Source organism: Macrosteles quadrilineatus, unplaced genomic scaffold, assembly GCF_028750875.1.
Source record: "Macrosteles quadrilineatus isolate MER2022 unplaced genomic scaffold, UCM_ALF_1.0 Scaffold_2__2_contigs__length_208266976, whole genome shotgun sequence".
Lineage (NCBI taxonomy): Eukaryota > Metazoa > Arthropoda > Insecta > Hemiptera > Cicadellidae > Macrosteles > Macrosteles quadrilineatus.
The window spans coordinates 198358478-198380965 of record NW_026542595.1 but is presented as its reverse complement, the minus strand read 5'-3'; the positions used below and the strand labels follow the sequence as shown (position 1 = coordinate 198380965).

At 34.7% G+C, this 22488-nt stretch overlaps 1 protein-coding gene across 3 annotated transcripts in view; it reads left to right on the top strand.

The window, feature by feature from the left end:
• The window catches only part of LOC128985876 (leucine-rich PPR motif-containing protein, mitochondrial), a 63517-nt gene extending 41775 nt beyond the window's left edge, over positions 1 to 21742 (top strand). Inside the window, exons 13-25 of one of the 3 annotated variants that reach the window (XM_054405830.1) lie at positions 2450 to 2620; positions 3938 to 4078; positions 5897 to 6095; positions 9118 to 9337; positions 10971 to 11202; positions 12542 to 12701; positions 13739 to 13909; positions 14871 to 14988; positions 15548 to 15764; positions 16818 to 17019; positions 17525 to 17809; positions 19494 to 19651; positions 21238 to 21742. In XM_054405830.1, coding sequence (XP_054261805.1) covers positions 2450 to 2620; positions 3938 to 4078; positions 5897 to 6095; positions 9118 to 9337; positions 10971 to 11202; positions 12542 to 12701; positions 13739 to 13909; positions 14871 to 14988; positions 15548 to 15764; positions 16818 to 17019; positions 17525 to 17809; positions 19494 to 19651; positions 21238 to 21309 — 2346 coding nt within the window. In that variant the 3' untranslated portion in view covers positions 21310 to 21742. Of the gene's footprint in view, positions 1 to 2449; positions 2621 to 3937; positions 4079 to 5896; positions 6096 to 9117; positions 9338 to 10970; positions 11203 to 12541; positions 12702 to 13738; positions 13910 to 14867; positions 14989 to 15547; positions 15765 to 16817; positions 17020 to 17524; positions 17810 to 19493; positions 19652 to 20307; positions 20395 to 21237 lie in introns of those variants that run through there. The other 2 variants (XM_054405829.1, XM_054405831.1) reach the window with 2 other exon arrangements.
• The last annotated feature ends 746 nt before the right edge of the window (positions 21743 to 22488 follow it).

Here is a 22488-nt window from a genome sequence, read left to right as displayed (position 1 = left end):
GTCTAAAAATGTGAAAATTGGTACTGCTGACTTTCCTCGGATTCGGATTCGACTCTGAACAGGTTTAAATATTCGGATTTTATAACAGCTTTAAATTTCAGATTCGGATTCGATCCGGGTTCGATAATGGCTGTAAATTTGAGATTCGGATTCGACCCAGATTCGACTCGGGAGTAATTAAAATATTCGGATTCGATCCGGATTCGATAAAATCTGTACAGCTATGATTCGGATTCGGATTCGAACCAAAATTTCTGGATTCGCACAGCCCTGCACTGATTATAAGTAGCCTACAGTAGAGAGAGTAATAGTCAATTGAGAAGTGTATAGACCTAGTCAACGATACCACCTTCCATCGTATACCTGCCTCTTCTATAATTATTATCACCACAATACAACTACTATACACAATTTCCAGTAGGTCTGAATAGAAACGACCTAAAATAAAACAATAATATCCAATAAAATTCACAGTACACATAATTTAACTTTGGTGTCCTAACATCAAAACTAATCGTCACACATATCCTTTATATAAATTTCACTGCATTAATTGCTAAATAAATAAGTGTAAATAAAGAAAAGTAAAAACAATAACAGTTTGTTTTGAAACAGCTGTTTGGTTCAAATAACATTCATTTGAAAAAAAGAACTGGTCACATGTAGCAGGAATATAAAAAGTAAACACGCTAGTAAAACTAATGACGTAATTGTCAATGTTTATTATCCAAACCGTTATCAGTTCTATCCTTGATAATTACCCACCCTCATTGAATAAATGTACATTGTAATTTCCCATATTAGTTAATTTAAACTACAATAGTTTAGTACATAGTTGAAATAAAAGTGATATTTTCACGTTTGGGGGCGCTGATATAGGCACCCCCAAACGTAACCACAACTGAACAAGATTCCATAAAAGGATGCGGTTTGTCTAATTGCAGTATCCTAGGTCAATGTTGACGTTGTGTTCAATCTATGTCATCCATCTGTTTATCTTTTTATAAAACCCGGCTGAGGTTGTGGTGGTAATTTAAAATCGTGATTCCTGATTATTCTTGATCTTCTTTTTATGACATCAATATTTCCGGGCCTAATCCAAACAAAGTTAAAAAAGCAGACAAACATTAATTGTAAACAAAAAGCTACCGTGAAGAATTAAAACATGTAAACATTGTTATTTTTCTATTCTTTCCTTGAAAAGTGGAGCAGTAAAATAGTTTGCATTTATCCTTTTTTATTAAGACTCGTGTACAGAGCCTCGATTTGTACTGTGGTTTAATTAATTTTGGTCCTAACTATTTTAAACTGTGGTCTAATTATCTCTACTAATCTTACTTATTTCCTATAATCAATGACAAAATAAGAGGAAATAAAATAATATCATAGTTCCATAGTTTATATTTAAGAGGGTTCCCTACCCCCGCCTAAAAACGTTAGAAAACCGCTTCGCGCGGTATCATATAGCGATTCTAGTTTTTAAAGTTCACTAACTTTGACAAGTCGTTGCCCTTGATTGCGTAAGCATAGACATTTTAGTGAACTTTAACTGTAAAGTTCACTAACTTTGACAAGTCGTTGCCCATGATTGCGTAAGCATAGACATTTTTTAAAAAGCAAACTTAGTAGAACCACTCTTTATGTACAAAATGGTGTTTGGTTCACAATTTAAATGTTAAAACTAGAATCGCTATATGATACCGCGCGAAGCGGTTTTCTGACGTTTTTCGGTGGAGGTAGGGAACCCTCTTAACCAGCTGTGAGTTAAAACAAATTATATTGCTCTAAAACAAATCGAAGATTACAAAGATTGCTGTAAAAAATAATTTGAACATCCTAGTATTTTACTATGTATATTTAATTAATCTGTCATCCTCATACAGAAGAATTGAACGTATCAATGATTAGCATTACACATAGTATAAATAAGTCAACCCTAAGTATGTATTTACATTTTTATCCAAATGCTGAATTTGTGACACAAAAGCTGAATGTTTACAGCTGTTATGTTAAGCAAATTATTTTATGCCTAAAGCTAGTTTAGAATTTTAGCGTCGGCTGCTAGACTTTTTAAAAATTAAAACTTAATTTCTAAAAAACTGGGACCCTAAACTAAAATTATGGCTTCGACATTCCCTAGTTCTCAAAATTAACTTTCTTTCAACACAAAAATCATGAAAATCCGTCGAGTGGTTGATTCAGAATCGTGAAATAAAAAAACACGGTTTCGTTTTAATATTATAGATTTGGGTGATTTCTATATAAAACTTGTATTTTTCCACAACCAGGACATCCTACGAGAAAAAAGACTGTGCAACTGAAAAATGAGCTAGTTGCTAGAAAATGTTATGTATTTATTTTTAAATGTTTATCTATTTTCATCAGTAAAGTAATTCTGCTGTTAAAGCTATCCACCACTAAATCCTTAAAAGTTGATATCTCTGTCCAGGAAATGTTGAACCACAATCTGCCCATCAACAACGCTTGCGCAGTTATGATCGAGAACAAACTTCAGGGAAAACAACTAACACCAGAGGTATCGGAACTGTTAGCCAAGCTGTCTTCTGGTCAAATCATATCTCAACCACTCAAGTCTTCAGGCAGCGGTACTGTTGTTAGGGTGAGTGGATTAGTATTGTTTATTCATCCACACCCACTGTAGTATCACTAATCGCTTAGCTTATACAGAGTTGTACTTAGTGAGCATATTTAAGGTGAATAAAAAGGCAGGGATTCTGTGTAGTTTTTTATTACTTAGCCATATATACTTAGATTAGCTGATTCTTTACCATTGATTAAAATGGCCATGGATGGCTGGGTCCAGTTTCTAACAATCAAAAAGCATTTTCAGGACTAAACTAGGAACTTTGATTTGTATTCAACCTTTACAACCATTCAGCTACTTAAAATTACAATACTTAATTAAAATACTTGTTCTTATATTTTGTCGCCAGGGACTGAAGCTGCTCTTTTTGACGCAAAGTTTAGTTATACTAGTGGTTTTAAATTGAAGTTAGCTTGAAAAAACTGTTTTGACCCGCCAGATGAATTATCTTTTTTTTTAAGCTACAATATTTTTGAACTTAACCTCCGGTGATAAAAAAAAAAATTTATTCTTTGTAAATCAAAATTAGTTCACTATATTATCTCTTTTTTGTATTATAAATAATTAAATAAACAGCCGTTGCCATTTCAAGAAAGTCAGATGCAACAGCTTTTAAGTTGCTAAAGGCAAGAAATTAAATTTAATTGTGTGAAACCTCGGTCTGACAGTCCCACGGGAATTTTCACAAACGCATTATGGCAACACTGTTTACTTGGGAGATTCCATTACCCCAATACCTTCCCCCCTTTTCCTCCCCTACCTATTGAAATACTGTTTCTTCATTTCGCATGGGTGCCGTGACCTTAACAGGATGTCTGTTCATAACATGCCCGTCTCAGACGCCCAGCGTTAGTGTATTTTTAAGCGGGGTCTCATAGGCCGAGGGTTTCGATTTGTTTGTTTCTAAGGGGGGTCCATAATTTTTCAAATGGGGTCTCATAGACTGGGGGTTTTGGTTAACGTCACCCTAGGTAGGGTTTCGGTATTAGTGTTAAGTTTTCTGACATATTTTTACATTTAAATTTAAATTAGTCTTAGTTCTTTTAGTATCAAATCAATTATATAGTGTTTAATACAATAGCATATGCAATGCAAAACTATGATAAACACAAATAAAATTGTGTAATGCTACTATATTTATTAATCAGTACTGTTTTTAGTACAGTACTCTGACAAAGTTTACCATAAGAAAAGTGTGTAGCTGATGTCCGTTTGGACAACTATATATAATTAATAATTAAGTCATTTTTATACATGTTAAAATGACATGTTCACATGGAATGTTGTGTCCTATCTGTATAAAAATTATTATATTTCATTGTATTTTTACAGACACCTGAATCATTATTGAGAGTCAAAGAAAAAATGAAAGCAAGCAACGAGCCAAATGAAAGGTTGATAGGTATTAACCGTTCTTTGTATCTAATGTACTGCCGTGCAGGAGATGTTGACAACGCTCTGGTAATAAAACAGGTAGGTTGCTTTAGTGAAGAAGGCCAGTTTTAATCTTGTCGTAATGAGATAGACTACATCTTGTGTGAATCCATTTGGTTCAGTATTTGGACGGTTTCAACTATTGTAGGTTACAATCACAAAGTTTTGGTTGGTTTAAGGGTAGGTTTCCTGGGTTCTCCTTAGAGATGGGCCGATTCCTGAATTGGTCGATTCCGATACCGATTCCGATTCTACAACTTTGGTTTCGATTCTCGATTCCGCACTCGATACCGATACCTGTTAAAAATTCATTTAATAACACATATAACTTATGAACTTATGATAAAGCCTAACTTTATTTAATCTTTAAATACAATAAGATAACTGCATTGAATTTATTAAGGTTACATAGATTAGGTTAGCCAAAAAGGAAAAAATAAGATATGGCTATTTCAAGAAGACATGAATTTTAACATATTTTATTAAATTAATAATTAATTGATGATAATAATTAATTGAGCACAATCACCAATTTAGGTACCGGTAGGCCTAAAATGTTCACAGAGTTTTTTTTTCATAAGAATTCATAATTCGTACATCTAGGCCTAGGCCTACAATGAATGTTCCATATTGCTTGAGTTATAAACTCAAAGTCATCTTCAATATTGTCATCATCAATATCACTTAAATTACTTAAAGAATCATATAAAAAAGTCATGGAGTTCGTCACATCACTAGAACGGAGTCGGAGATAATATCCATTTTGAACAACTCAAACTCACTATGCACGCACAGAAAACAAAACAAACAACAAAAAACCAAAACATAGGTTAAACAATTCATTTGCCATTTGCAAACTCGTGACGACGTGACAGCTGTTTCAGTTCAGTCATAGAGAAACAACATAAAAAAACCGATAAAAATACATCGCTAAATGGCTTTCTACAATAGTCACCATGAAGCCCTGAATTAGCTGAACAGTTCGTGGGGTCTCATATCTTATAATGTCATAGCTTATAATCGTGAATTTGTTCCATAGCTTATAATCAGTTATAAGCTATGCCACACTTTCACAAAAAATTATAAGCTATGCCACAATTTGGAGTTAGAAAATGTGAGTTAAACCATTGACTATATACACCTTATGTGTATTATATGTATATATTAAATGCTTGTACCATCTGGCAACATTGCCTTTGATCTGACAACATGGCGGCAACTAGAGTTCTGATAGGCCTAGTTGTCTTGTCACTGTTGTCAAATGAACACAGCTCGTCCTACCCATTGCTACTCGTTCTGAAATGCAATGGCAATCTATTTTGGATTATAAAACTATTACGAATGTGAGATAATGAACTTGTAATTATTTATATTAGCTGACTTCAGAGTATTTCAAATAAACTATGATGTGCCACTCTTTACAACCTTCAATGTCAGTTGAGTTTAGCATTATTAATTAACCTCACTTTTCAGAATCGGTATCGAGTACAATGAAGCAAAGTATCGAGTATCGGCGATTCTTCGATACCACTGGTATCGAAGGTATCGAGGTATCGAGAATCGGAATCGGCCCATCCCTAGTTCTCCTACAAATTTTTTTAGCCTAATGTATAAGTCAATTGATTAGTAGTTGGCTGTTGATTCAAAGTTAGGGTGAGGTGGAGGGGATAAAATCACTTTCCCTCAATCAGCGTAATTTTTGAATGGAGTATAGTGATGGTCGAAACTAGAAATTTCAAATCTCAAAACCAAGACCAAAACTTTAAAAAAATAAAATCCGGAATTTTCAATTTCAAACTGCTATTTTCTTTATAACAAGTACCCCTTTGCGATTTTATAACATTTGTTATTTCTCAGGAGTTAAATGAAGAATACAAAGAAGAAACTACTCCTGGTATGTGGGCAGCACTTCTTGAAGCTTATTGTTCCAAGAACGACCTGGAGGGAGCCAAAAGTTGCTTGAAGAATATTCAAGCCTTGAGCGAAACTTTCGAACTTGATGCTGATAAAATCTTAAAGCTGGCTAAGCTTTATGTAGAAAACAACCAAATAGATGGTAATCCTATACTATAATAAGAACTATGTCTGTTTGTCTATCTGCCTATAATATATATCTCAAAATCCAGCAGAAGGATTTTGACCAAATTTTGGATTTAGAGACTTATAGCCCTAAAAACGTGTTTAGTGACAGCCACTAACTCAGGAAAATTCTTATTTTGCAACACAACTTGTTTAAAAATTTTATATTGGCCTTATGGGTAGCCAAGTAACTCTGTTGGTTGAACAAAATAACAAATAAAAAGTAAACAAAAGACTTGAAACGTGTTTATAAAAAGCCATCCACCGTATACTAGCAAATTATAAAATACTGTATAAAATGATAAATATCAGTTAGTCGTAATTATTGAGCAATAGAGCAAGTCAGTGTTAAAAGTGATGAGTGTTTTGTGTTGGTGCCGTTTGAGTGCACTAAACTCAATGTTTCATTCTTATTTAAGGGTATATTTTAAAAACTTCATGCACTCTTTTAGCGAATTTCCCTATAGGGAAGTAGCTATTACCGTAGGTGGCACGGTAAGACCTAGACCCGGGACCGATTTACTTTTTCATTTTGATGTCCCCAGAGGCCAAAAACACCATATATATATACGTCCGTGAACGCGATAACTTGAGTAATTTTTGTCCGATTTTGATGAAATTTTGTTTAAAGGTGTAAAGCGAGATAAACTTGAATGAGTTAGCGAACCAGCACGATCGAACCATGGGAACGGGGCTTTACGGGGGGTTTTATGGGTTAAAAATTGGTTTTTCTCACTTTTGACCCTCAAAACACAAAATTTCCCGATTTCTCTTTAGACCTTTTTAAAGAGCTTAAAAAAACAAATAATTAAGTATATAAAAGAATTTTTGTTCGATTATTAGTAACGGAGAAAATTAAAAAAATTGTAAATTTAAAATTCCCATGTTATTCTTATGGAGAATATTGTCAAATGTTGTAGTTTGCTTGTTTATGGATATATTTTGATCAAACTTGGCAAATTTATTTATTTTGTACTAAAGGCCTTTTCACACCGGCGTACTGGACGTACTGTACGTTTGGTACGTTTTTCTTTCAACAAATCCCTGCCCATGTTATCATATGAGCTCGTTCACACCGCGCGTACAGAACGTACTGTACCTACAGTACGTACGCGATGGTTTTGTGTGAATCGCTCGGAGAGCGATTTTTCTAAAACGTACGTGGCGTACATGGGCTCGCTCATGCGCAGTGAACACTTCAAAACCACGTGCTCAGCCAGTGTTACTTGTCTGACTGCAAACGAACAAGTCTTCGTTTTGGAAGTTTCTGTGCGGTGTGAAAGGACGGCGTACAGTACGTACTGTACGTACTGTACGTATAGTACGCCCAGTACGCCGGTGTGAAAAGGCCTTAAGCTATCAATATTTTACTCAAAAACACACTTTATTAGTTTCCTTGTAGCAGCAAACCTAGGTACTCGGACTCGTTAAACCTAATGTTCTTAAAATCAATTCAGACAAATGGAAATTCGCTTAGTCGGCAGGTTTGCTGCGGCGGGGGTATTTATATTTTACATAGTTTGGACAGCTGTAGGGCCTATTAATAATAAGTTGAAATTCCACTGGAACTTAAATAACAAAAGCCAAAATTATTTGTAAAAACGTGAGTTTCCTTTATATTGCTTTTACAATCAAAATAAACTCTACCGAGCCATGGCTCCCCCACCTGGTACTTATATCTGATTAGTGATCCCTGCTAAGCCCCTGTTGTTGCAAATCAAAAGCTTGACTCGTTCATTAAATTACATTTTCCCATTTTTATTTTAACAAGACTCGGATCTGTTGTTACTGGTTTTGTGATGGAAACTATCAGCCTCGATGAACTACATTTAGAAAATTATAACAGAGTATAGAATCATCTTAACAGATACTTGTTAGTCCAATGATATTCAATGAGACATATAATATAGCATTCATATGTAGATTTTTAATTTAAACATGTGTATACTGTTTAGTGTGCTTGTTTAGCTAGTAACATCCTCTGCTGTCATCAATACATTATTATTGTCATTATAGATACACGGTAAAAGTGTGCGTAAGTGATAACAAAATATTTGACAGATATTTGGCAGCTGTGTGTATTATAAGCAGCTCTGTCTAAGGGCCCTTTCACACGAGGCCACTGGTGTCCTACTGGTGGTGGCGGTGTCCGCCACCAGTTACCGGCCGGGAAACTGCAGTGGATGGTACAGGCAACTTACAAGCCACTATACTACAGCCACTGTACTGTTAGTTGTGAAATGTGAAAATGCTGTCAAACAATGAACATCTCCTTCTTCTCGCGTTGATAATAAAGAAAATAAGGCAAAGACACAGGCGTACTATACCAAATAGCCGGTTACTTTTCAATTTCGCAAATTAGATCTTCAGTATCCACTTTGTTTTCTATTATTTTGTTTATTCTCTTCTTCTGTTGTTTTCCTTTGTCTTTTTCTTTTTCAGCAACGTCCTCTTTATTTTTCTTCTGATCACTCATTTTCACAAACAAACAATTCAACACGAAAACACTCAACAACTACAACCATAGTGCGTTTGTCTTTGCAGTCTGTACGTGAACTGATTCAAAATAGTAGCTGCGTGCTCATCCACGGTGGCGGCCACTGGTTGCTACGTGTGAAAGCTCCCATATAATTCAATGCTCCCCGACGAGTTGCCACTGCAGTTGCCGGCGGTGGCCGACTAGCAGTTGCGCGAGAAGACACTGCTCGGCCACTGTGTAGTGGCGGCCACCGGTGGCCTCGTGTGAAAGGGCCCTAAGTGTATCCACAGACATTGTTGGTGACTCAACTAAACTACCTGTTCTTAAAATGGCTGCAAATTAAACATGGATATGTCTAGTTGTATCTATTATCAAGAAGGTAGTCCCCAGGTAACTGAACTGAGGTGATTTTTAAGAGAAGTAAAACCTTTTGCCAATCTTACAATACGTTGACACCTCTGTTCTCATGGTACTACAGTGCTTGGCTAAGTTAACTGTTGATTGGTTTGGTTTTTTTCAGAGGCCACAGCACTGCTCAAATCAGTGAAACCAAGAGAAAGGGAAGCGAAGGAAGATGGATTTCAGTCTCGTATCAAGGCCTGGAATCTGCTCCAGGCTGTAGTGGATACCTACAAGGATCCTGCTGCTGTTAAGCAGATGTTGGAACTGCTAAAGGAGCAGAAATATATTGAAGTCAACAATATCATGTTGGGAGCAGTTGTAAAGGCGCATCTGGTTAGGTGAGCTTAGATACAATGTTTTTGGGTGCCTGACAAATATTTTCTTAGTCAAAGTTGTTTGTCACATTCGTTCCCCTTACTTATGATTTGTGAAAATCATATAACAAAATCAATGCCAATTGCATTTAGTGTTTTAACTTTAACATGTTTGTTTCATAAAAAAAAATTGGCTTACCAAAATAGAAAATATGTTTGAATTGGTAAAGAAACATGTAACAAATAATAATATTTGTGAGGAGGTAATTTTTTAAATGGGAAGTCAGTAAACTATCTTATAGGTTATTTAAAGCTCCTAAAATATTCTCAAAATTGTTATAGCTTTAAAAAAACCAATACGTATCTTTTATTTTTGAAAACACTTATGCATTTTTTAATCTCATCTAATCATTTAATCTATTTTGACACTGGACTAAGTTTATGACGTTTTACCCTACTCATTTTACCTGCATGAACTTTCAAACAATTTATAGAGTTAAGTCCATAGCACATTTGTAAATAAAAATTTTGTTGAGATTGATTTTTAATTTGTATTAAAAAACCCCAAACAGGATTATTGTACTGATTACTCAGCATTTAAGTGATTTTAGCGAATTTCCCATATAGGGAATAAGCTATTACCGTAGTACTCACGGTAAGACCTGGACCCGGGACCGATTTTTTTTTTCGTTTTGAGGTCCCTAGAGGTCAAAAACACCATCTGTTCAAATTCATATATATATATATGTGTGTGTCCGTTAGCGCGATAACTCAAGCAAAAATGATCCGATTTTGATGAAATTTGGCACAAACGTGTAAACCTACGTTTATTCGAACGAGTTCGCGAACCAGCATGATCGGACCATGGGAACGGGGGTTTATGGGGGCTTTTATGGGGTAAAAATGGGTTTTTCCCATTTTTGACCCAAAAAACATAAAATTTTGCAATTTCTTTCGAAACTATTTTGTAGAGCTTAAAAAAACAAATAATTTAGTATATTGAAGCGTTATAATGCGCCTAATGGTTCCGGAGAAAATTCAAAAAAATTGTAAATTTAAAATTCCCATGTTATTCTTATGGAGAATAAGTAAACTGTTGTAGTTTGCTTGTTTATAAACATATTTTGCCCAAATTTGGAAAATGTTTTTATTTCTTACTAACTAGGTATTAACATTTTACATAAAAAACAATTTTACCCTCCCTGTTGCAGCAAACCTAAGAATGTTTTAAACTGATTCTATTTAAATAGGGAATAAATGTGATATTTTTAAGGAGACATTTTAGTGTAAATTCGCTTAGTCTGCGGGTTTGCTGCGGCGGGGGTATTTAATATCTTGTAAATACAACAGCTCTTTATGAGTTAGGTAGAAATACCTAAAATAGCGTCCTGGAACCCACAGATTAATGAATAAAATGTTTTATTTAAATTAATAACAGAATTTATTGCGTCTCATATGTCCTTTATTCCTTATTGTAAGTTTTTTAAGAGTTAAATAGGCGTACTTGCAAGGAAGAACATAATAAAAACGTTTTAGATTCGCATACAGCTATGTATTGTGTATTGACATTTCATGTGTTTATTTTTTTTATTTTATGTGACAAATAAAGATTTGATTTAATATTTTGAAAGATTAAATAACCTTTGTTTTACTGCAGGGATGACCTTATGGGTGCCTTAAAAGAATTTGAGGAGTGTGTAAAGCTGCATCGGGCGACTCCGTACAAGAATGAACTGACCATAAAGTTTATTGAGAAGGAGGATGCGGCCAACCTACAGACTATTGTGGACTTGAGCACTCAGGTCCATGGAGAGATCAACAGCCTGTATGACCTGGTGCTAGCGTTCATAGAGTGCGGAAAGATCAGGCAGGCTCGCAAAATTCTGGAGGTATGATATGATCAAGCTTAGTCTGATAATCTAATAGTAATTATTGAAATTTAGTTTTTTGACTATCCCAGCAAGAGAATTGGGACAATTCAATTAAAATGCAAATATTAAGTATCTAATGAATCGTCTTTAGGCAACAGAAATTATAATGTAATTGCATAACTACTTGACCCAAATTTTTACTATTTCTACTTGGAACTACTAATTTTTATTTAGTTAAAACTACTTGACTTATCAAGAACTGATAATATAATAGCAATATAAAATTTTTGTCAACATCAGAGAAGTTAAATATGGAGTACCCCAAGGGCCAATACTTGGACAATTATTCTGCTACTTTAGCGACGACTAAAAGTTTTAATCGTTTACATATTATACATCTTAGAAATTACAATGTACAATGTTTGTTAATAATAATGTATTGCTTGTATTACAAACAAATATATCCACAGCTACAATAGGTACTAGGAATTCAATAAACTATAAAGCAATATGATCAAATCATATAGGTACTAGAATTGTTTAAGAGAAAAACATTGTCCAATGGTGTCAGAATCATAAACAACATACCAGATAACATAAGAAGCATGCAAGATGATTGAGGTTTAAAGTGAAATATGAATAGTATTTTTATCAAAGGCAATTAATTTAATTGATGACTTTAAAACATACAGTAGGCGAGATTTTAAAAATGTATAAAATAGCGTTAACATGAAGTACTGTAGTACGATTAGTAGTAGCCTACTGTTGTTGTACATTTTAAACAATCGTTTACATATTAACTTGTTTGACACTATCTATGTGAATATGTAAGCCGATGAACAGATGTGAATAAAGATTTTTTGATTTGATACTCTCAATAACCCTTACAAAATCTCACTTCCTAAGCTTGTATTGTGCTCCAATCTCTTTCCTATTGTTTGTACTTTGTTAATTTTTAATTTGGAAATATAGCCTCTGGACCATTATTGAACATGATTAAATCTAAGACTTACCTTACGATCCAATTTTATTATAGTGGAGGCCTAGGTTTCTACGTCAAAACGTTATCGTCAGTCCTTTGTCTCATAGTCTTGCTAAACCTTTTGTTTGCCATCTCTTACTTGAGACATTGTCGATATAGCATAATTTGTACAAACATTGAACATATATAAATATTTACAAAGACATATATTAAAACAACGTAGATGCATGGCCATCATCTTTATCAAACATAACCTCCCGAGGTAGAAACCTAGGTCTCCACTATAATAAAATTGGATCGTAAGGTAAGCCTTAGATTTAATCAAATTTTTAATTGTTATTAATATTAATTTATTTCCCTACGTGTTACCTACAGACTCCAGGCCTGGGGAGACGAAGCAACCGCATCTCGTTGGCATGTGAACGTTACAAGAAGGACGGGAAAGTCGAGTATTTAGAAGCCCTTGTTGAAGCCACCAAAGATGTGGCGCTCATTGACAGATCAGAAATATACAGCAAACTGCTAGACACATACTGTAAGTGCTCTAAAGTAGTGATGTGACGAGTTGAGTTGGCGAGTCGAGTTGACTTGAGTCAAGACCCGAGTCGAGTCAACTCGAGTCATCTCAATTACAACTCGAGTTGGTACGAACTCGTACGGAGATTGCCGAAGCTACACGAACTCGTAACGTAACGAGTCCGACTCGCAAAACGAAACCGAACTCATACGGAGAAAGCCTAACCTACACGAACTCGGAACGTTTCGAGTCAACTCGACTCGTAAAGCTGACACGCTATTGGCCGGTACCGAGTCGGCCGACTCGCAAAACTAACGAACTCGTACGGAGAATGCCGAACTCACACGAACTCGGAACGTCTCGAGTTGAGTCTGACTCGACTCGTAACTCGAGTTCACGGCAGTTGGCGAGTCGAGTCACTCGAGTCAGGAAAGTACCCGACTCGGCACATCACTACTCTAAAGTTTTGTTTAGTCTTTTAACAAAAAGTATTTGAAACAGGTTGTGAACAATTTTGGTAGCCTATGGCTTTAAGTAGAGATGCAAAGAATTTCCCCGTTGTCTGAGAGACCTGTCTTTTTTGTTTTCTAGGGGGGTAGACCTACTGCATAAGGTGGTTTTTGAACCACTGGGTCATTATCTGTTGAATGCGTGTTTCTCTTCTATGTTTTAGAGAGTGGAATAAAAAGAGAAACAGAGTAATAGAAAAAAAATACCGAGGTTATATGAGAAATAGTGAGTTACATTATTAAGATTTTTTTTCTGATTAGTGGAAGATTAAAAGTGTTTAGAAATATTGGAATCATTTTCAGGACGTAATTTAATAAAATTTCCAAAGAGTTTATTTCTTGCTTAAGTTTCTGCCACTGTGTTTGCTGCCACATCAATTAATGAAAAGTTAACATTAGTTCTGTGGTTCCCATTTGTTATTTTATTAAAACCTCAAAACTTGATAGGATAAAAAAGGGAAAACTTTATTTTGCTGTAATGTTTGAAACCAGCTATAAATTATCAGCAAACATTTAAATGAGGACTAATATTTGTGTCTCATGCAGGCGAATCTGATGAAGTGGAGAAGGCTTTAGGATTGTGGACAAAAATGCAGGACGAGGATGTCAATGCTTCTGATGAATTTCTAATCAAACTTGGAAACTTTTTAAAAGAAAAGGGTCAGAATGTTCCTTTCAAAATACCAGAACAACCAACATACACTATCAAGAGAAAAGGTAATGATTAGCAAAGACTCTTAAGATTAATTACTTGTTTCATTAGTGTTAGCGATGATCTGTTTGCCTAATTTTTCAGCTTGAGTGTAAAAAGTGACAAAAACAATAACAATAATGCCAAAAATGACAGCAGTTTCAAACCAGAACTGCTAAACCTTAGATTTCAAAACTTTTGAATCTCGAAACCGAACCCTTATCTACAGTTTGAATGGTTTTGAGATTTGAGATTCGGTTTTAACACATCACTAATTTTTATTAAGTTGTAGATTGTGCTTCTAAAAAAATCTTAATTAAGACTGATATTATAATGATTATTTAAACCAAAAAGTCATGTGCTTCTACATATTTAGCTGTCTCAAACAGGGAGAATTACAAAGTATTCTTATAGGTGTTTAATCAAATTTGGTTGTTCAAGGCTAGCCAGGTGTTTAATACTACTTTTGTAATTTAAAAAGCCATCATAATATACTTATGTGGAAATGATAAAGCTTACATTGTAGAAATACTTTTGTGGTCGGACTTTGGTGAATTGTACTATTTTGGACCTGTAATGGTAGGACGTTTTGGGGAAGAATATAAATTGGAAACAATACCACTGATGGTATTACCTAATTAAGCCACTAATGAGAGGTTAAGATCGTGATCAGCAATTTGTTGTACGACCTACTGAATACAAGAAGTAGCACAAAGCTGCTTACACTCAGCAGCTTGGTTATCATCTGTTTATGGTTATCAAGTGATTAGTAGTATGTATCAGCTTATCATAATTCATCATCATCATCATCCTAGTAATACGTCATCATTATCATCAAACTTATATTTAATGCACAATTTTTCCATTACACAATTCAAAATGTTTCCAGGGTATGACACTGCCATCTAATAAATCACATTTACCGATACCTGAAATTAGTATGTTTTCATTTATTTTTCTAATCATCATTTTCTCTACTTTTAGGAGAGGCAGCCAAGGCCAACGAGAAAGGTACTTCACCAAGACAAGAAAGAATAAATAATCCTCCTTTACTTCAAGCTATTCAAAACAAAAATGTCGATGAAGCTTTGAAAATCAAGGATGAGTAAGTATCACATAACTGTAAAATTGGCAATAACATAAGCCTATTTTGTGCATGAAGACGGCAGTTATGCTATTTTTTGTCCTAGGACGCTAGGCACGAGTCGATTGTTTTTCACATTACTTCAGGCTAGACCTAGGGGTTGCGGCATTATAAATTAGATATAATCCGTTAGCGACTTGGCGGGGATCGAACCCGGGACCTCAGGGACTGAAGTTCCGCGCTCTAACCATTACGCCAGCTCCCTCCCCCACTGCAGTTAGCAGTGTTTGTAGCAGATATGCTATTAACATTGACAACAACGCTACCATTAGCTTGGTGGAGACAAAAATTGAAGGACAGTCTCTTTACTTTTTAAATTAAAAAATTAGACTATGTTACTGCTGGCTTAGGACTGATCCAGAGAAACTTACTTCCTCCCTCCGGGTGTATACAGTACTACAATAGTACTGTCACCTTCCGATGCCAACATTTCAGGAAAACAAATTAACTAAATTTGCGCTTTAGTTCAATTATTTATTTTAACATTGCTGAAATCAACTAATTAAAACATTCTTTTTAGGCTGGATGTCAAAGGCCAACGGTTGACCCGTAGAGAAGCCGGTGAGTTGTTGGAGTTACTTGTGGCTCAGAGCAGACTGAGGGATGCTACGGCATTTGTAACCTCCCTGTCAGTAGAGCAGATGCCGATTGTGAGGACCCTCAACTTTCTGATCACCAGGCTGACTGCCAAGGGAGAAACCGACCTGTTACAACGAGTCGGAGATCATCTCTCAGAGGTATGTTCAACTGAGTGTCATCATTAAGTGGTTCCCACTTTGTATCTTGTGAGTTCCTGAAATTGTGACAGCTTAAAAATAGTAAAGGTATCTGCCTTGCTTGCAGTGTAATGATCGTTTGATAAGTCATCCAGTGAGGACTTTGGCTTGACCATGCTGTTTTGAGGGTCGTTGAAATGTTCCTCTGTTTCATTTGTAAACTATCATTATATTGTTCAATGAACTTTGCAAAAAGTTTACCCGCTACTTCAAATGTTTCAAACTGAACCCGATATTGTATTTTATACTCTTTCACTCTTTGTAATAGAGAATCTTTCTTACACCCCCATGTGAATGTTTACTCTTGTCGGCAGTGAGTGTAGCCACAGTCCCTGTTCCCCACCCAATCAGCTCTGACCATGACAGAGCTCTTTCAAAATTGCAGCAAGGCCCATGTACGGCTCTTCAACTGGCTCTAACACTTTCGTTGACTAATAAGGCAGCTAGGTCTGGATAAGATTACCTGGGCTTCTACAGAGGTCCCTAGAGGTTTGAAATTACAATGTAGAAAGTACAAGAAGAACAAGCTTAGCTATTACCATAGACAAAAAGAATTAAATATAGACTGTCGGCCGTGCTGCGGTTGGTTACCATGGTTACCATAGATTCTGACGCACACCGCTGGGAGCGTCGTGTAGTTTACGTAGCGCGTACGCCATAACTACATGGCGCTCTCAGCGGTGTGCGCCAGAACCTATGGTAACCGTAGCACAGCTGACAGTCTATATTTAATTCTTTTTGTCTATGCTATTACGTTCTCAGTAGGCCCTACTCATTATCTTATGGTGAGGATTGAACAAAAAGAGACATATAACACTTGCCTGGACTGTAACATTTCCAAACAAGACATGAAGGATAAGAACACGTCAAAAGAGCAGTTATGCCCACCTCCATTTTAGTTGCAAAAAGCTTTATACTGGAGTAACTTATAAGTAACACCTCATTAATTGTCCCTTAGCTTGTTACAGGTTGATTAAACATATTAAATTTCCTAATTGCTTGTCACTTTTACAGGATCTCAAGAAAAGAACTTCCTTCTCAAACAGACTCTTAACTTCAGCAGTGGCTAATGGTAAAGCCAAGGAACAGCTGGATAAGATGGAGAAGGAAATAGATGCAGCTTCCAGTGATGATGACTTTGACAAATTAACTGGCAAGTTCCCCCGTGGTGGTATAATGGCTGTTCTGGAAAATTGCCCCTCGGATCATGATCAAGGTGATTTATTACCAAATAAGAATAAGAGGCTAAAACCGATACCTGTTTTAAATGTCAAGTGATCCTAATTTCAGGTTATGCAACCACTTTTTTGAGCCCACAGGCTCATTTTACAGTAGAAACAAAGTTGTAAAGTAAATCCCTCTTCATTGCGGGATTGCAACGAATCGTCACAAAATTCATTTAAACACACGGACACAAAAACATCACACATTCAAACAAATTTTGCCAAACTGAAGCCTTATTGATGTATTTTAAGGCTCAAGAACCTTGGTTTTAAGGATCTTTCTTGGTATCTCATGTTTGCCTGAATAAATAAAAGTTCACTCCAGCACAAAATTGTAAATAAAAAAATAAAAAAAATTAAAACTACACAATGATTATAGTACTGGCAGAAATTGTTAACCTAGAATGGTTTTTAGATAGGAAGAAAGCCATTGTTTATTAACCTATTTAAAGTTTTTACCATGCACTTTGGAATATAAATCCAACAATTTTCTTTCAGTGGTGAGGATTGTAGAGAAGTTTTGCAGCAAAGGCTACACCAGTCCCGCAAACTGTCTGGCGATGCACTACTTGGCGACGGGAGACAAAGAGAAAGCCCAACAGGTGTTTGAGAAGCACAATTTGAAAAACAGTTCTCAGCTGATGTTCCGCTCTGTGTTGTCCAAAGCAAGGGTTGCCCAGGACCCTAAGATTGTGGAGGATTTGCTCAGTATGGTGAAAGATGCCCCAGCTGTTACGCCCGATGTTATGAGTGTTATATACAGCAACCTCATCAACATATATTGTGAGTGTTTTGTAAGAAGTATTGCGTCTAGCTATTGTGAAAAGTAGTTTAACTTGATTAATTTGCTGGGCGATTGAAAATGGATTTGATTCAAAATGGTCTGTAGTAAAAAAATGTTAAGGTCGACACAACTCGATACTACGGTACATTGTTTTGTACTTCGGATCTCAGTACAAAATCTGTACAGACGTAAGCTTGCAGTTGCCTCTGTCGGCTGCTAGGCTACCGTGTTTTGTGTTATCACTTACCTGCAAATTGATTGTGTTTCTGTCTCTTATTATATTTATATGTTTTCTTTATATTTTTGAAGATTTTTTAATTAACGGACAAACATAAATCACACTAAAGGAACAAGGGAATATTATTATAACATAAAATTCATGTTTTCCTTAAATAATTCATTTATACAACTCTTGCTAACATTGCATCTGCACGCCGTTCGTAACGTTATCAGGGAACAACGTAAACCTATTGTGCTATCTCGCTTGTTTAATCAGTCTTACTGTTTGATTTTTTAGATATTTTTGTAAAAAAAAATTAAGATGGTGTTAAGTCTCTAGGTTATATCTTTTATTACTGATATTGAGAATTTGTTATATAATTCAATGATTTTTTTGATAAATCACTTGTCAGTGTTGTAAAAAACATGGGTGGAAACAATCCATGGTGGTTACATTTCAGTTAGTGTTTATTACTATCCAGATTTTATTCCTAAAAACAAAAAAATTATTTTAATTAAATAACATCATGGTCTCTTGAATATTTCTTTCTTAATCTTACTTAACCCTTTCCAGGCGGCCTTTATAATGTCCATACAGACAGAAAAGTTATTTTATTTTTTAATTAAAAAAATATATTTTTTTTATCCCCATAATTTATAGAATGTTGTAAATAGTTGACCTATGCAACACTTAGCTCCAAATTTTTTTTTCATCTTTTTTCATAAAAAATAATGTTTATATTACATTTTTAATTATTATATAAAAACAAAAAATTTCCTAGTACCTACATCAGATAAAGATATAAGATATAATTGAATTAAAGATTGTTTTTACGAAGATTTATGATATTACACAATCAACTATAACAATAACTGTCATAATAATCGGCGGATATATCCGCCTACCGTTTGCGTAGCCCAAAAAGATTAGGGGAATATATCCGACTACCGGGCTATGCACAAAATGCTAGCGGATATGTATCCGCCTATAGTCCTGGAAGAGTAAAAAATGTCCTGTTTCATTTATAAAAAAATATCAAGTTTATATAAATTAGCTAGTTTTTTGGGTAAAAAACATTGAGGGATAAAAACTCCACTTAATTTCAGAATGGCCTATAAATTAATGCAAATATTGTGAAAAAAAAAAACAATTTGTTTCCAAGCTGCAAACTAACAAGATTGCTTGGTTTTAATGTAAATAATTGAATTCGAAAAATAACAGAGTAGATGTCCCCTATAATGAAATTAAAGCAATTGAAAAACAATTGAAAATCAGATGAAAGCAATTGAGTGAACAACAAGAGACAGCAAAAAGGCTTGATGAGATTCTTATTCTTATATTTCATTGTTTCGTGTTCATTTATTTAAAAAAAGATTTAGAGGTATACATTATTTTATTTGTGATATTATGTAAAACCCTTAATTTAGATGACAAGATGAACTAATTGTTTACTCATGCTTCAGCTACCCAAAACAATTTTGACACTGCTTTGGAAAAGCTCGAGGAAGGTTTGAAGAAAATACCATTGGAGATGTTCTACACCACAACTCTGCAGAGGCTAAAGGAAGGTCTAGAAGCCAACAACAAAACCTTCAAATACACCATTCCTCCTAGGGACAGGGTGGGTATTGTTTAGTTTAACTATATAGTTAGTTATTACAACTCTTTGTAGCTTAGGCTAAATACTTTTTTAATAAATAAAAAAATCAAGTCCTAGTAACATCAGAATATGCTGAGAAAAGCTGAATTGTTCTTTGCACTGAGTGTAATGTGTTTTCTTTCTCCAATAATTTAAAACTTTACAAAATCAGGATTTTTAGAATAAAGGAATAGCAGCTAGATAACCTTAGACAAGTTCAGATAGGTCGTAAGTGCAAGCAGAAAACACTCAATATTTTGTCTTGTGGGGTGACAATTCAAGGTAGCAACACTGGCAACGCTGCATAAGCAACCGTTTTGTTAAGCAATTTTTACTACACTTGACAAAGTCCCCAAGTGAACGAAAGATTGTGTGTTTCCTTAATGTACTGAGGCCTACCTGGAATTGTTTAAGGTGTGCTAGCTTCTATATCCCATTATTCTAAAAACCACAATTCTGGTCTAGAATTTTCCTTAAACAAAACTCTACAGAATCAATGGTTAATATTGACTGAGTATTATTTGTACACATGCCTATCTACTGCAACTAGCAAAGCATAATACGTCTTTTAGAGAATATGTTTAATTAAAACCATTCTTTTCTAGCATGTAATATTGAGTTATTTAATTTATTTCCAGAGAGCTGCTACTAACGTCTTCCTCCAATGACCTTCCTCTTCCTGTGGTTCCACCCAAGTACTTATTTGGCTTACAGTGTATGTCTAATTCACCTAAACATCCTTTATTTTATTGTTTACCAACAGAATTCTGGTTTTGAATTTCCTGTAATTTAGAATTTTGGTTAAACAAAAAAGTGACTGATAATGGTTTTTTTGAAGGGATATAGTTTAGCTAGGTTGTTTTCCTGACAAGTTACAGCCCAAAGACTAATTAATCGATACCCAATAAGAAACCCTTGTGATGACCACAAGTGCAAATTGTTTGTACTAACCTCCCTTTCTTTAAACCTTTACCAGCCTTAACCTTCACTTATAGCTATATTTTTAAAATATTCTCTGTAAATTGTCAGTGGTAATACAGAAAAGTTCTTTTCTTGTAAGTTTAAACTTTTTTTGTGGTGGCCTCAGTTAGCAATACTGAATATTACACCAGATTTGAATGTTTAATCTACCGTCTGAAGAAGTTCTCAAGACCAAACATCAGTGTAACGTCTTGTCAACGTTTACCGTGTTTGGCCCTGGTCTCAGATGAGCTCGCTGAACTGTGAACTCTCTTAAAATCCCGATACAGAATAAATATTTTGTGTTTGCCCAGAAATTTGTTTAATAACTTTTACCAGCCACTCTTAACTGGAGTTTGATTTACAACTTGAGGGATACCATTCAATTTTTTCATTTATGTTCTACACGTTCTTCTGATTTTAACAAATGCTTTCCAAGCATTTGGAAGTCACTTGCTTATAATTTTTTAATAACAATCTTGTTTTTAACTTTTTTTGTTTACACATTTTAGTTTGACTTACCGATCTCCCAACCTTAACTCTTCACAATGACTCGTTTGCTCAATGCCATAAACTGCTTTTAAATCTAAAGTTGTTTTGCGTTTCAGAGACAAAAAGAGTCTACGTCTTCATCATCGTCAAGTGAAACTGAACCAAAGAAATCTGTTGCTTCTAACTAACAAGGGAAGTGAATTTTAGCTTTAGTTACTAACGATGTTTTCTGCTAAAAAGTATTTTGTACCACAATCATCTTTTTTCATTGGCAAGCAATCATAAGCCATTGTTAAAATCAAAATAATATCCTTGACTTAAAATATTTGTTAAGATTCGTTCTGTTACTGTAACTTGAGTATTGAAATGATTAATTACCTTTGATATAAAACATTACTTATTAATAAAACATTTAATATTTTATTTTGTCAAACTTCTGACCAATCGAGCTGGAATAAAAACACTTAGTAGTAAAACAAGCTTAAAAAATTCATTCACAAATTTGTTTCACTTTGTCTTTGTACCTGTACATTTCAATGTACCGTTTTGTATGTATTAGTTAAACATAGTTATTATCATAGAGACTGTTTTGTTAAAATAAATATTGCAATTGTACATAAACTGAATTTTCCCCTTTTTTTACACCAACCTATATTCAATCAGCCATAGTTTTACTTGGGAAACTATGATTTCAACATAAAACTTGAAATGTTGTTTTGTTGAAGTTGAGTCATTTTGTGTATCAACAATGCCATAAATTGAAAATGTTTTATCGTCTCACAAAAGGCAGGAGAAACAAGATAGATCATGGGCCAAGTTTGCCACAAATATAGAATGGAGGTTTTGCCACCAAACTTAGATTAGTTTTGAACTGGTTGGCGTTAAGGATATAAAAAGTGGTTGTTTATCAGACAAAACTTAGACCATGCGACTGTGAATTATGGCTTGAGTTTCTTTTATTCGAATATAACTTAAGATTACATATTGATTACATACTAAAGTAGAAACAGTGAAATACTTTATGAAGTACACTTTTCCAATGTTGTACTAGGTAGATTTATTTCTCGTAGTTGAAGTAAAACCTTAAATACTGAAATAAATGAGGCTATTTCGGATAACATATTTGTAGGTTCGTCAGTCGTTGGAATTGAGAGTCTATTTCTCTTTAAAAATCTCTATAATAGTAGTTTTTACGGTTTTTAAATTACTAACAGCTTAAAATCTACAGCTGTATACACAAAATCAATTTACCTACAGTTACCTGACAAAGTGGCCTTCCTTGCACTGAATATAGTACGCCAAGTAGCTAATTGCTTCATTGTGGATATTTATAGGCATGCACTGTGGATGGGATACTCCCTGGTGTG